Raw genomic sequence first — 14120 nt, 5'->3', positions numbered from 1 at the left:
TTTTCCCCTTTTCACCCAAGTATCTATTCATAAGCAAATGGTTATCATTGTATGTGTTGACAAAACCACCAATATTTTGAATTTTTCAAATGCGTTTCATGACATCTCATATCATGCTTGCAGGAGCACACACAACTGTGTGATACAAGCTATTAAATGATTGGTTGGTTTCAGGAAACAACCTGACAATCTGCAGACTTTAGAGGACCGCACTTTGTACACGTCAAATGGTTTACTTACAGTGACTGGTTCCAATGGTTTCTACTCCAGAAATAGTGTGAAAGTCTAACATTCAAACTATTTCAAACAAACTGCATCAAACGGGTAAACACTCCAGGATTTAGTTCAACAGACTAAACAAGGCTGTTGTGAATGTACAGCCTACATATACATTTTAGCAGCTCTAGGAAGCTTACTTATGTGCAACAATGTTTCTTTGCTAACATACTGATGAATGGAGTTGCCATATAGCTCAGGGTTTAGACAGCCCATGTACTCATACTCTGGCTTGGGATCCCTTTACGCATGCCTCTATCCCCCAGTTTCAAGTCTTTCGTTATAAACCACAGGATTGGACAAATAAGACATTTTAGAAAGAAAAGTCCCAATTACCCAAGGACACACATTTTTGTACCAAATGTTGTGACCATCCAAATATTTAGGGATATTTCACTAGATACATGAACACTTTAAATGGCTTGTGGCAAAGACTCAGGGTAGGCTCCAATTTTTAAAAATGTAATCTTGAGCAAAATTGGTCAGTGATCCCAGTGATGGACTAAAAAACAGACCAACATTGTCAATCCAAAAGCTACACCCCTAGCATGACTAAAAGTCATCGTAAATGATCGTAAACTTTGTATATCAGATCAATGCCATGATGAAGTACAGCAAAGTATTTTTCTTTGTGATGGCTCAACCAAAAAGCATCATTGTCATAGTTGCTTGTTGTGCATTTAATCTGTCAACACCCACTGACTTTCACCACAGGCTAAATGAACAAGAACAGAGAGGTGAACACACACACACACACACAAAAAACTGGCGTGTGACCAACGAATCCTACAAACGAGGGTGAAATGTGATAGAGAGTCAAGCAAGAACACCTGGCAGACAGATGCACAGATTCAGGACTTTACTAGCACTGAGAAAAATGAGCCCTGTGCTGTACAAACAGAAGTTAACTTTCGCAGTTTCTGGCCGCCTCACACTGATGAGGGGACAGACAGACAGGTGAAGGGAACAGGGTTACTATTCTAAGATGACAAAGAACTTGGAGGTAAAGTGACATCTACTGTCCTCATTGGAAGGTCGTGTGGACTGTGTTACCTTTGATGTATCATTACATTATTGTAGGATATTTAAAACAGAACATGAGAGTGTTTTCTGTACAAACACTGACATTACACGATGTAAACAGGAAGCTCTGTGAGGATTTGGAAGTTACTCAAATCGATTGATGCTATGTTGCTCAAAACATCTGTCTTGTTTAAAGAGTATTTAACTCTATCTGCCCTGCCTTCTGTCAAAACCGCTCTCTTTAGAGAGATTTACAACTGCTCCTTAAAACGCTGCCATTAACTGTTTGGATATTTAATCCGAGAGGATGTGTGGGTGAGTTAGGAAAAGCTTCTTTCACCACTGGATAACAAGGTAAATATAATGTTTCGCTTTCAAACAGTGTTTATATTTTAATAAAATGCTACTTTGATTATTTTTTAAGACAAAGTGTTCGTAGTTTAGGTTTGACTAAATGTTGCATTGACTATTATTTGTCTTAGTTAACCAAACATTCCTTGTTTCCTTGGTTGTGGATTACATGTATGTCTTTTAAAAGGCTTTTAACCAGATAATCATAATTGAAAACATGCAGCTACGTTTTATTTGATGATCCTATTGATAATTCCTCACTGTTATAATGTTTATAATCTACTGCAGGCCATATGGGGAAATGAAGAAGAGACTCTGTCATTTGGGAGGTTTGCGCTGAGTTTGGCGCGCCTGCAGCCATGGAACCTCCCCGTCCAACGGTGAGCAATGTTGAGATCCAAATAGTGGGTGGTGCATGGCGTTCGTCCTCCCTGTGTGGGAGCTGGACAGAAAATGTATTATTCTCACTGCTTGTGATCCACAGTATGCCACAGCCCGTATCGGTGGTGTTTTTATGCTCTAACAGCCGAAGAAGTGCAAGGAAAATTGATGGTGTTAAAAAAAAAGTGTTATTTAATCAGTCAGTTGAAACCACAGAGGATTGCAGTATTAGTGAAGCACTCTGATTGGTTCTGAACAGACGCCTCCTCCCCACCGCGTAGGGTCCAAAGAGTCATGCAAGATTAGCACTTGTCTTTTGATTAGTGCGGCTGGAAACAATCCAGACATTTCAATTAATCCTGTAGTATTTAGCACACACAGTTTATCTGTGAGGGTGATTCTCTGGGCTGATCTCCTATGTTTTTATAATCTCCTTAGTGGAGTAAAAGTCCCAAGTGTCAGCTACAGGCCAAATATTTCCTTCAAAACAATAAAGGGAAGTGTACACTGATAGAGGACAGATTAAATGTTTTTAATTATCCAGAATTTGTTGAAAGACAGGCTGATTAAGCTCCGAAAAAATACCTCAGTGTGCAGAATGGTACAGACGGTTTCAGCTTCATTTAAAGGTGAAAGGTTTCTCTGTGATAATCCTAAATCTGAATTTAAAATGTAAGAATGAGTAGGACTTTGTGACATCACAACTAGTTTATACATTCCTGGTCAAAAATAACGAAGATTAATCACTCACTTAAAACCTCCAGTGGACTGAATGTATTTTTTTAGTGGAGACTAGTGTTCAGCAGTTTAGATGAAGCATATTTCTACCTGATGCTATATTAATATAAAAAATCAGGCAAAATTGTTGGGTAGATGTAACTTTTTGCATTTTTTACTTACTAGGGTATTAATGCTTTTGGTAAAAAAAGAAACCTCAGAGATAAACTATAATTCAAAGTAGATTATTTTTTGTATGGGTTTATAACATGCGAATGTAATCAGCTTTGTTGCAATGAGGCTGTATTTACACCACTTGTCATTGTTGTAAACCATTTCACAGTCTATTTAATGTTAGGTAGCACGTAGTTAAAAGTTGTGTAAAACTCAACAGGGTTAGGGCAGAGGTTTTATGACCCCATCGAGATTTCAGTTTGTCACGTGAATTTTCTCTTTCAGGCATCATGCCTTCATTTGATAGTGATAGTGCAGAGAGGACAGGAAATGAGGGGAGAGAGGAAGGATGACATGCAACAAAGCTCCTCATTGAACTGCATAAAAGAGCTTTTATATACAGTATGCTGCTCTAGCTGCCTGGAAGCTGCTGTAGTTGCATTTAATTCTGCTTTATTAGGTTATTTTTTTGTGTTTTAAAATAGCCGATGTAGAAACTGGTCGCTCTCTATTCTGGTGGATCCATGTTTTGGATTATTTTAGAATCTTGATTTGAATGATAACGTTATTTTTTTGGACTGGACTTATTTTTAGGAAGAAGTCTCTTAAATTGTATGATTGTAATCCTACGTTTTGAAAATTATATTTCTACAATTGCTTTACTGTTTTATTCAGACTCATCAGCATATTTTTTGTTATCTGTCTTCTGTCATTGTTGTTGTTGCTTCGTATCTTGGCCAGGACAGTCTTAAGAAAAATATTATTTAATCTCAATAAAACTTTAAATAAAGAAGCGAAACATTTAGGGACATTGTAAATACATGGTTACATTTTTATAGTTTTTATTGTAGTCTATTGTCAAGACCACAGTGGAAGTTCCACAAAAATGTAAATCAATTGAAATATATATTTACTTCCTATTTATTTTAATAAAACATCTCTCAAACAAATATCAGTATTAAAAGCTGTGTCCACGTCTAGATAGCAAGTGAACCTACTGTTTGACACTGAAGCCATATGAACCTGTGGCACTCTGAGCTCTCACCTAAACACATCTGTATTTTGAGCTGCATGCGGTTTTCTATACTGTGTCAGTAATGCCCTTGTATGCTCCTGACCCAACCTTGCATGTTATTTTCAATGAGGAGAACCTCTGCCTGAATATATAGGATTACTAGACTGGAATAACCAGCTGCCTTTACAACTGCTATAAGATTACCAGGCTGGAATATCTAATCCGTGCTACCTGACATGCACTTTGAAATCCTGTCACCCTAATGGACTAGCATATGGGCTTTTAAGATAGAATTACTCAGATCATGTGCACAAGAGGAGTGCCCACATATTTTGTTACTTTGACATTTAAAAGACAAATAGAGTGTAGGGAAATACCTCTAGTGGTGCATGTCAAAAAAGAAAAAGATCTGAAAACTGAAATCCATCTAACATTTTACCCAACAGAGATTCCCCGTCAAGCAACCATTCATTATAACCATTAAACATCAAGCGTGTATACAGACACAAACAGGTGGTTTCGATCTTTATGATTAAGAATATTTATACTCTGACTGGATTGACTGGTTAGATTAGAAGTCTAATTCTGGGGACAAAACATGCCACTTTCACGAGGACAAAAATACAAAATAAACTTCAAGAATAATTATAAATGGGCAAGTCTAACCTAGTTCATCAACAAATCATTCATATAAGCAGTAAAACAGGGAACACACAAACCATCCAAAGGAAACACATATATAAAAGTGCATTCAAAAAGCAGGGCAGTAGAGAATGATAATGCATAGCTTGTAACCAAATGTTTTTCTTTATTGAAAACCAATGTAATGCTAAATAAGTGTGATTATAGGATATACATTGGCCATGTGGCAAGAAACACATCTCCAAATGAAAGCTGATTTTTCTCTTAAAATGCAGATTATTTAACTAATATTTTGTAGTCCCCTTAGTGACCCTATAAAAAATCAGCCATTGCAGGTTTGATTCAATTTTCACATCCTTTTGTATTTACATATCATGGGTCTTTATACTACTTCTATTCTACATTTCTTATTACTTATTTAATTATAACTTACTTTAAAATGTTAGAGTTTCAGTGCATGGTGCCTTAAAGATGCATCGAGCAGTCAACACGTCCATGGTTAAGCCCAACCAGTGGCTTTTGTTGCATAACATCCCACCTCTCCCTTCCCTCTTTTGCTCTCTCTCCTTCCCAGAAGAAAAAAACTTCAACAAGAGAAGAAGAGTGAAGAGTGTTATAAAATATGATGCATGTTTGTGAAATAATCTACCCAACATCAAATTGTAAAAATAGGCTCTAATTATACATAACATGAATAACACTAACAGGAGCTATTTTCCTGTATAAATAGGGTTTTTTTGTTCAGTAAATGTTTCCATAATGTTAAATAAATAATATTATCATTTATAAATGTGTCTAAGAGATTTAACATTCATTAACATTGCTGTAAATATCCAACAACTGGTCAACAATTTATAATACACAGTAGAGAAGATTAATATTAACAGATTTAAATAAACATGCAAGATCATACTGTAACCTGTTATTATGTATTTTCACATTTTTACATTTTACTTTTACTGAACAAACTAGAGCCTTTTCTATCAGTCACTTCAGTGGGGAAGTTTGTTGACCTTTTTTTCTATCAGGCTTCCCTGGCTCAAAGTTGCACTGTGTAAAGGCAGGAAGTGTTTATACCTCTGCAGCATCAGTACATGCACGACCATGCTGAGAAACTGCTTTGTCAACACTGTTAACGGGTAAGGTGGTGGTGTCATTGGGGGAGGGATGGACACAGGGAGGGATGGATGATGGATGGAGGGCTTCGTAGAAGGACGGTCGGATGGACAATATCCCTCTGCTACTCTGCTACTCTTTCAGGAGTCCTGAGACTAGTGACACTGCAGTAGTTGTATTCAACCTCATCCTGTGGCTCACATCCCACCCATTAACCTCCCTTCTCCCTCTCTTTCTGACACAAATCGTTTAGCAGGGGAATGGATCGATTATTTATCCTCTCAGTCTGACTCCTGCAGTTTATGATCCCTCCATCACTGTCTGTCTTCCTGTCTCTCTTTGCCTGTAGCAAATTATATTATGAAGTATTCAAGTGGCGGGTCATGCCGCAGATAACTGCGTTCTCAATGACATATCCAGGACATCACACAAGAAAAAAGATCCCTTTTATATCATGCATGTCAAGTCAGCTGGTGCTTGTGTGTGCACATGCACATCCCTGGTACACCTTTATGTATACCTCAGGTACAAACAAATCAAGTTTATATTTATTGATGAGCATGATATTCCCCATGAGGAAAACTCAAGAGATGTCTTGAGCTGACAGTGCATGATGATGTATAGCAAAGTCTTAAAACAGTCTTCTGTGACCTTGAATGCATGTGCTCGTGCCTGCAGTAGCGCTGCTCACGCCGCAATGTTAAAGAGGATTTGCAGGCAGCTAACTCCAGGCTGCGGCAGGAGCTGAGTGAGACGAGGGAATGATTTCTTGACTTTAGGCAACTGGTTCTCTATCAGGTAACACAATATTCAACTTGTGTTGCCAAATTGGCTGCCCTTCTGAAAAAGAATATTAACTTTGATTAAAGGTTGTGCTCCTTGAGGGAATTCAAGAGGAGTAATAAAAGGAAGTGCAGTCTTTCTGTCATTAAAATTTGACCTTTAATTAGGCTGGGTATATGGCATACTTCTATGATATATATCTCAAAGCCAGGGAGCTACTGTTTTAATGTGACAGATCTTTTAATGTGACAGTTCATGGCAGGTGCAGAGGTGCTGGAGTTGGCAGGGACAAAATAAATGAAAAAACACAAACACATCTGCAGGATTTTCCCAGAAAAATACTGTTGTTATTCTCAACAGTGAACACTCTTATAAATCTATAATCAACACCTCTAGGGGAAACGAGTGCCCAGAATAAATGACCTCAGTGAAAACCTCAAGTATTTATCAATGGTATTGATCCTAGAGTGCTGCTTTATTCTTGTTTTTCTGAAAAGGAATTGGCATGCGTCTATGGATTTCAGCAAAGGCATACAGAAATAAAGTTAGATTTAGATGTCAGGGAGGAGCTGGAAAACATAAGTGACAGTCTCATAGAAAGCTGTTATCACTAAGGATATTAACAAGACAAGGCTGAATCCTCTGGGCAGATATATGTTGCTGCAGGTATTGAGAGCTGTATCAGGGGAAGAATACAGTATAATCCCCAAGGTGAGGCTGGATTGGATGATCCTGCATGTGGATGCTTACTCTGCAGGAAAGAGGGGAAAGAGAGGGTCCCACTCTCCCCTCACCACATCAAACAGCGATTGGCTCCCTTCACGGTAAATCTGCTATCAGAGAGCTACCTTTATCTTCCTCACTTATCCCACTGACAGAGGAGGGAGCAGGGACAACAGAGCCAGGTGACCCCCACATTCAAAATAGTAAGTTTCCTTCGTGTGTGTTTGTCTTAGTTTGTGTGCATGTGTAAGTTTGTGTGTGGCTGCCTCTGGCATCTCTGGTTTCGTAAAGGGTGTTAAATTACCCAATGGGAGCTTTAACAGAGCTAGAGACACTCTCAATTGTGAGTCTGGATGAGGGAGATTGAAAGGAGGAAGGGGGAGCAGAGCGGAGCTGCCAGGCAGGATAGAGCGGGCACAACAACTTCAGCAGAGCCGGGGACACGGGTGAGTGGTGCGGACCTATGCACACAGCTGGATTTTAAACTTTACACTCAAAATTAAAATATATTTGTATTTTTTTGTGGGTGATTTGTAAAGGGTAGTGATGTCACGTCAGTGTATCTGTTTTATTTCAATGCTGTCTGAGATTAAGTTAGTAAAGTAAGATTTTAGTCACAAAAAGTAGTTTTTAGAAAGAATAAAAAGTGTCTAAGACAAGCGTAGATCGAACACTTTTTTTTAATGTTTGCTGCATCTTCACCTGTCCTTTGTCTTTGACTCAATAACACCTCTTTGCTGACAAGGCACAATCAATACATTTTTTTTTTGCTCATATCGTATCATGATGACCTTCGATAAGAAGATACAGGTGCATATCCTGGACTGTTACGTTATCTGCTACGATGCAAGTGGAAATAAAACCAGATGAGTGTCTCTGACTGCGCAGGGCCCTTGGTGTCAAGTGGACACAGAGGTTGCAGCTAAAAAGTGTGTGTCAGGATTTGTTACCTGTCTAAATGACAAATGGAATGATAATTGGCTACTAAGAGATAGAGTTAGTGTACGCAGGGAGTGACCAAAACAGTTTAGACACTGATGTTCAAACTAAAGGAAATAAATGGTTTTGATGACTTTTTCATTAGGAAATCAAACATGTTCAGTTTTGCAGAAAATGATCAGCAAAAGTGCTACCTATACCCCATCTAAGCATTTTCATGGCTTATCTTGCAGAGGTTGTGTTTTCATTTATGTCATGCTTGAGAATTGGGGAAAGAAAATAACTGTACAAGCATAGTATCTGATGGCAAATTCTTAGCTGATGCAAACACAAGCTGAAAGAAAATCTCTCCGACAAAACAGTTTTGCACTATTTGACAAAACATATAATGGCATTTTTCCTTCCGCATCTACAGCTTACACTGAGGATTGAATCTAAACGTATACGGCTGCCTGAATGATAACCAGGAGGAGGGAGCCCCTGCCAGCATATTCAGCGTGGCACTGGTCGCGGTGCCCTCTCTGTCTTCTGCACTTGAACCAGGGTGATAGCCGGTGCTGTGGATAGCCACAAGAAGGACAATGGAGGTGCCCCTTGTTAATTTTGAGAACATGGATGATGTTGGCATTAACCTTGGGGACCCGAATGACTCCGGGTACCCGACTTCACCCCCTTCAGAGGCTCCTGATCAGAATCTTTTGCCCCACCGTCTGAGTTCCCCTCACCAGTCGCCACACAGAGGACGACGTAGGCATCATTCTGGGCATGAAGGACTGTCACCGTCCACTCCTCCATCTCTGACCACTAAAGCGAACTCCAGCAGTGGCAGTTTGATCTCTAATCTGAAGCTCCTGATCAACAGTGAGTCTCCAACTGACAGTGTCTTCAGTAAGATGGCTAAGGATTGCTACGAGAATGAAGATTTGTTTGAAAAGCACTGTATTGAAGAAAAAGACGAGAAAGTTGTCATCAATGTATCAGGCCTGATGTTCGAGACCCAGCTCAGCACCTTGAATCACTTTCCAGAAACACTGCTGGGTGACCCGATGAAGAGGATAAGATACTTTGACCCGATGAAAAACGAGTACTTTTTTGACAGAAACCGCCCATCATTTGATGGCATTCTGTACTACTACCAGTCAGGGGGGAGAATCCGCAGACCGGCCAATGTTCCCTTAGATGTTTTTGCGAATGAAATTGTCTTCTATGAGTTGGGTCATGAAGCGATGGAGCAGTTCCGCGAAGATGAAGGGTTTGTCAAAGAGCCGGAGGTTCTTTTACCCACAAATGAACTCCAACGACAATTCTGGCTCCTGTTCGAATACCCAGAAAGTTCGAGTGCAGCCAAATCTGTCGCTCTGGTTTCTGTGTTCGTCATCGTCATTTCAATCGTCATCTTCTGCCTAGAGACTCTGCCGGAGTTCAGAGAGGACTCTGACTTTCCTCCGGCTTTAACCCAACTCATCAACGGGACTGCCCCTCATCCCACCGTTAAAGACGTTTTTGCGTATTTAACAGACCCCTTTTTCATTGTGGAGACTATCTGCATCATTTGGTTCTGCTTTGAAGTCGGTGTCCGTTTTGTGGTGTGCCCTAGCAAAAGTGATTTCTTCAATAACATCATGAACATCATCGACATTGTCTCTATAATTCCCTACTTTGTGACCCTTGGAACTGAGCTGGCTACGACCCCTGATGAGGACTTGAACTCCAGTCAGAACATGTCCCTGGCAATCCTAAGAATCATCCGTCTAGTGAGAGTCTTCAGGATTTTTAAACTTTCCCGACACTCCAAAGGGCTTCAGATCCTGGGGCAGACCTTGAAAGCCAGTATGAGGGAACTTGGGCTGCTCATCTTCTTCCTTTTCATAGGAGTCATCCTGTTCTCCAGTGCCATCTACTTTGCAGAAGTGGATGAGCCGCAGACACAGTTTGTGAGTATCCCTGACGGCTTCTGGTGGGCCGTAGGTGACAATGACCACTGTGGGATACGGAGACATGTGCCCCATCACAATGGGAGGCAAAATGGTGGGCACTCTCTGTGCCATTGCTGGTGTCCTGACCATCGCCTTGCCTGTCCCTGTCATCGTCTCCAACTTTAACTATTTTTACCATCGTGAGACTGAGCAGGAGGAGAAACAGGTGATGGATGCGGCTGCAGAGGCTGCCCAGAAAATGTCAGAAGCAAACAAGTATGGAAGCACACCCTCACTAAACAAAAGTAACGGCACCTGGCAGAATGAGAAAAATGGCACAAACTGCTAATATAGTAAGAGAAACTCTTTATATTTATCAAGGGCATGAGAGACACATGGACAAATCAAACATATCCAGTAGTGAGATGTGCTGCTGTTTATCTTTCTCACTATTTTGTACTTGGATCATGGCAGCATTTGTTCGTATAATGACAGTATTAAAAGGCCCTGTGTGGTGGGACAGCCTTCACACAAGTTGTCTGTCCGCTTGTGGATGTGTCAAAGTGCAATTAACACAACTACTCAGCAACTACTCCATCAGTTAACTTCCAATACAGTGTTTCTTATCATCTTTCATTCAGTGCAATTTGAAGACATTCACTTCTCATGACTGTTCTAGTAAAGGGAAAAGTCAGTTGTATCTTTGACCAAAATTTGGGTGTGTGTAAAACTAAGTTTATCCCACAAAAGAAAACACTGCTGTGATAATCGTAGCACTTAAAATGTAAGTATACTTACTAGAGATTGTATTACCTCATCACATTTAGTCTACACTTCAGTATATCAGCAAAACCTATATAGAACTTGGCATGATTTTTAAGGTCACGCGAATGGGTCCAGTGTAAGGCATATCTAAAGTTGTGAATGCTCAGCCAGCAGCACCTTTCCATATGACACAGCGAAACATTATCTGTGCTCTGTGATGAATATTTGGCTCATATGCTGTTGCTCCTGTGAAAAAAGTTGCAAAAATAAATATCTACATTGACATTGCATTATAGTACATGCCCTAGTTACATGCTTTTAAAATGACAAGCTGTTTTTATTCATATGGTTTCAATTTTTTATTATAATTATAATTATCATCTTCTACCATTATTACAATGTAAATATACCCTTTCAAATCATATTCAATTATTGCACTGGATGTTTTTTCCCATATCTTATGAGCAATTTTGGAGCTTAACACCATCAGCTGCTGGCTAAAAAAAACACATTTCTTATAGTGTTAAGCGAAGGCTGATGAAATATGTATTTGTGATCAGATGAAGAGAATAGCAAAGAGAGCAATGACAACAAATTACTATGATTTGTCTCATGTTTACCTTTGTTCTCTCACTTGTATTGCATGCTATATTGGCTGAAACAAGGTTTAATCAGAAGGAGTTGTCAGTTATTATCAGCAACTGATAGATTGACATATTTATTGTACCTTAATATATTATATCAATCATATAGTAATGATCATTATATTCCATGTGATAGGAAAAGCCAATACTTAAACTGGATTTGAATAATGATGTGGTTTGTGTCTCATCAGGAAATTGGTCCTATATATGCATGCCACATATCAAACTTGTATGTGAGTTTATGAAATATATGAACACAGCTTGTATTGAAAGGGCAGTGGATGTAGCACAATCGATGCCTTTATAATAATCTTACAATATGCAAAAATGACGACAAGTGGGTGTTTTTCCCCCATGGAAAGAGCAATACGTGTAATTAATTGAATCGAAATGCAATAAGGGGTCATCAGTTAGTCACGTTAGTACTCAGCACTTTACTATGTTATGTTATGTGCCTTTCATTAAACATGTATCCTAACTATGTGAAGCTTCCCTCTGATGATTTCACTTCTGGGATAAGTTGTTCTTGTGACATTGAGCCAATTGAAGATTTTTATTTCACTGTGCAACCACAATGTGATGAATGGAGGTGAACGCGTTTGCATAGCTAAATACTCATGATCTCCTCATGTTAGCTTTATAAACGCCTTCTCACATCACTGATATCATGATGGCATCCCTCTCTCACTCCCTTTCTGCCTCTTTTTCTCTCTTTGTCCAAAAAAAAAGAAGCTGTTCAGCCTGGTTAGTGTTTTTTTTTTATGGTGTTGTGATGGCGAGCTGGAGTAGCAGACGTATTCTTGCTGTGTGTGTTCTGCAACAACATGCTTTCTTATTAAAAAATTAGTATGATACAGAAGGGACCATAAAAAAGGGTTGACCAACTCATGCATAAATGCAAACGATGCAAAGCTGACATATTGAGAAGTTTTTGTAGTTGTTAGGCGCTATTTTCTATCAGTACAAATCTTCACTAGATGGAGAAATCGTGAGTGCTATGAGCTTGACAATGCCTCTGACGGGGATAGCTTCAAAAGCAAAAGCACCAAATTAAATATGCAGAACCAAATGAATCATTTATAAGATTATCTATCTTGGCCTACAAGGCTGCAAGCTGGCTGTTTCATTTGATGCTTTTCTGTCCTAAAATGTCTAATCATTCTCAGAGTTAAAACAGTATCTCATTTTGATCTGCGCATCATTATCTCGTGTGATTCCTTTCCTCTGTGAGCTGTTAAAATCACTTCCTGCTGCAAAACACTGCTTGTTTTTTTGAAGGTCTTGTCTCTAGTTAAGTCAGTGAGCTGCCCTTTTGCCCCGCTGATCACTGATCGTACAGTGATACCCCCAAAAACAACCCCAGATAGCTTTTTAGCATTTAACAGACAGGTGGCTCTGGCAAGGTCAAAGCTAATGTGATGCTGCCATTTATAATTCATAGGGTGTTCCACAAGGAGATCACATCCATCCTGCCTTAGATAAAGATTTACTTCAAGAAATCCATTCAAAGACCGGCAGAGTGTCCAATCACTGTGACACAGCAGACTGTACTGCAACCCTTAATGGATCTAAAAATATCATTGTTGCATGACTCTGTTCTTCCCTTTACTCTGTGACAAGCTGTGCCCTTCTCCCTGAAAGGAAACAAAGGATGGATCTCACACGAAAGCTCAGACTGTGAGTCTCACATCAGTAGATTAGGTTTCTGTTTTGTCAGCAGACACTTTATAAGTCAATTTCAGGCCTGCAGAGACAGCAGGCTGTGTACTGTAGTTCACTCCCTCCAGAGGGCAAAGTCAAAGTTGGAGCTGGGCAGCTTGTGTTTGTTTTAAATCCGTCCAAGGTCTCCTGTTTCTTCCAGTGACGCTAACATGCAGGACAGAGCACACGGTGGCATCAGACTGCAGCACTGCTGTCGTGACCTTGGTATTACACTTTTGATCAAAGTGCCAACCCGGTTCTGCTTTGTAGTGCAGCAGGTGTAATATTGAGTGACAAAGCAATCCTCATGGGTTAAATATTGGTCAGAGTTCAGCACCTACAGTATTACTTGAGCCATTGATTCTGTGCTCTGACTTTTCTGACCAAGAATATTCAGACATGGGTTTTGCATTACTTGTAGAGCATCTTTATTGACTCCAGGGCTAATATGATTAAACGGGAAATCAGAATGGTTTTCACCAAAAGGGAAAAGCTGCATTATGGCAAATGAGCAGCACATTTTTGGCTTGAGATGAACTAAGCTTGTGAGGCTCCATCTGCTCTCTCAGCACTGGAGAGGATGGAGGACAGACAGGTGGACACAACCTGCTTCTTACAGGGGGTGATGGGAAATCAGGACACAGTGTGATAAAACACTCATGTTCTGGAAGTAATTCTGTTTTATTATGTTTAGTTTCAGTTGCTTGACCTATGCTGGAAATCCCTGATATCATTAAGGCATCATGCACGTCCTCCCATTTATTGCTGTCTCAGATATCACTATGATACATGACTCAAATTGAATATGTCATATAATATGATCTGGATAAAAGGCAAAGAGTAAATGGGTATATTTCCTCTGTTATCACTTTAATGCATGGGTCTTCAAAAGGGAGTCTGTGACCTCCAGGTTTACTACCGGGGGCCCCCGTATGATTGTTTGATAACGTCTTG

The 14120-nt window shown here is 39.7% G+C and overlaps 1 protein-coding gene across 1 annotated transcript; it reads left to right on the top strand.

Annotated features, from left to right (window-relative positions):
• Positions 1-8721: 8721 nt before the first annotated feature.
• LOC134883414 (potassium voltage-gated channel subfamily A member 10) lies at positions 8722-10405 on the top strand. Its single transcript, XM_063911774.1, is given in 2 exon segments — positions 8722-10107; positions 10109-10405. Coding segments are annotated over 2 exon segments (1683 nt in total).
• Positions 10406-14120: the final 3715 nt, after the last annotated feature.

The sequence above is a fragment of the Eleginops maclovinus genome, chromosome 20 (assembly GCF_036324505.1).
Source record: "Eleginops maclovinus isolate JMC-PN-2008 ecotype Puerto Natales chromosome 20, JC_Emac_rtc_rv5, whole genome shotgun sequence".
In the NCBI taxonomy this organism is placed as follows: Eukaryota; Metazoa; Chordata; class Actinopteri; order Perciformes; family Eleginopidae; genus Eleginops; species Eleginops maclovinus.
Note: the sequence above shows the minus strand (reverse complement) of the source record. Positions and strands in the feature narration are given on the sequence as shown.